The 2,024-nt window shown below is 45.8% G+C and overlaps 1 protein-coding gene across 1 annotated transcript in view; it reads right to left on the bottom strand.

Moving 5' to 3' along the window:
* The window catches only part of LOC107097406 (extracellular sulfatase Sulf-2-like), a 48,520-nt gene that overhangs the window by 27,671 nt on the left and 18,825 nt on the right, over positions 1-2,024 (bottom strand). The window contains exon 9 of the mRNA XM_015394541.1: positions 1,713-1,921. Coding sequence (XP_015250027.1) covers positions 1,713-1,921 — 209 coding nt within the window. The remainder of the gene's footprint in view (positions 1-1,712; positions 1,922-2,024) is intronic.

Here is a 2,024-nt window from a genome sequence, read left to right as displayed (position 1 = left end):
CATGCTCAAAGGTTACCTGTGGAGTACCACAGGGATCAGTGCTAGGACCAATTCTTTTTACTTTATACATGCTCCCAATCGGTAGAGTTATTAGACAGCATGGGATTAATTTCCACTACATGGATGGTGGTTCCATTCTGTCTGCTTCAGAAACACCTTCATGACCTTCACTAAGACGTCCAGAGGAAGCTGTGGTCTGTTGGGATGGTCTGCAGTGGTCTGGAGCAGTTTCTGAACTAAAGGCAGGTGGTTGTGTTTAATTACCCTCTTTCCACCAGGAAGGAGTCTCTCCACACCTTTGGCTTCCTGTTCACCTGAAACCTGGAGCACACAGAGGAACAGCAGGGTGAGTTCTACCAGCCCACCATCCAACAGCATCCAACTGCCATCCAGCTACCATCCTACCACAATCCAACACCATCCAATCACCATCCTACAAGAATCCAACAGCATCCAACACCATCCAACCACCATCCTACAACCATCCGACAGCATCCAACACCATCCAACCACCATCCAACAGCATCCAACACAATCCAACAGCATCCAAACACCATCCAACTACCATCCTACTACAATCTAACAGCATCCAGCCATCATCCTACAACCATCCGACAGCATCCAACACCATCCAACCACCATCCAACAGCATCCAACAGCATCCAACAGCAACTGACAGCATCCACCACCATCCGACAGCATCCAACTACTATCCAACAGCATCCAACAGCATCCAACTACCATCCAACACCATGCAACACCATCCAACTACCATCCAACAACATCCAACACCATCCAACAGCAATCCAACAGCATTCAACAGCATCCAACAGTCTCCAACACCATCCAACCAGCATCCAACAGCATCCAACTACCATCCAGCAGCATCCAACTACCATGCAACAGCATCCAACAGCATGCAACAACCATCTGACAGCATCCATCCACCATCCGACAGCATCCAACTACCATCCAACAGCATCCAACAGCATGCAACTAGCAACCAATAGCCTCCAACACCATCTAACCACCATCCAACAATATTCAACACACTCCAACACCGTCCAACTACCATCCAACAGCATCCAGCAGCATCCAACAACCATCACACAGCATCCAACACCATTGAACCACCATCCAACAGCATCCAACACCATCCAACCACAATCCGACAGCATCCAACTACCATCCAGCAGCATCCAACTACCATCCAACAGCATCCAACACCATCCAACCACCATCCAACAGCATCCAACTACCATCCAACCACCATCCGAGAGCATCCAACTACCATCAAATAGCACCTGATGGCATCCAACTACCATGCAACAGCAAACAACAATCCAACAGCATCCAACTACCATCCAACAGCATCTGACAGCATCCAACTACATCTAATAGCATCCAACACNAATGAATGAATGAATGAATGAATAATTATCTTCAGTGTCTCTCAGACCTGAAATATTTCATGAGTCAATAAAACAACTTTAGCTTTTATGCGTTTATTACAAAAGATCATCAAAAATCTAAAACAAGTTCTGATTTTACCTCTGAGATAAAGAAACAATAAATCCTGTCAGAAAGTCATTGTGAAGAAAATCTCATTTCCAAACTCAAATTCAAAGGATCCATCAGTGAATATTTTAAACCTAATTCCTTAATAAATCTGTTTCCTGATGGAAGCAAGGCTGATTTCAAACTCTTCTCACCTGTGAGTCACTTTCACCGCATCAGACGGCACCACTGGGTCAGGAACTCCTCCCAGTCCACTGAACTCGTCACCTGGCTCGCTCTGATTGGCTCCGCCCACCGTGCTGTGGTTACCAGGGTAACCATTTAGGCTGGACAAGGAGCGGCTGTAGCGGTTTCTTGTGTAGCTCTTCATGGTTTTAAACCCTGAGGCGCAGAAAATGAGATTCTGAGGACATGAAGGAAATTGGTAAATCTGTAAACAAGTAAAACACAAGAAATCTGTAAGGTCAACCAATCAATCACCAATCAATCCATCCATCCATCCATCC

This window comes from Cyprinodon variegatus, unplaced genomic scaffold (assembly GCF_000732505.1).
Source record: "Cyprinodon variegatus isolate N-32 unplaced genomic scaffold, C_variegatus-1.0 Scaffold692, whole genome shotgun sequence".
Taxonomy (NCBI): domain Eukaryota; kingdom Metazoa; phylum Chordata; class Actinopteri; order Cyprinodontiformes; family Cyprinodontidae; genus Cyprinodon; species Cyprinodon variegatus.
This window is presented reverse-complemented; position numbering and strand designations above follow the sequence as displayed.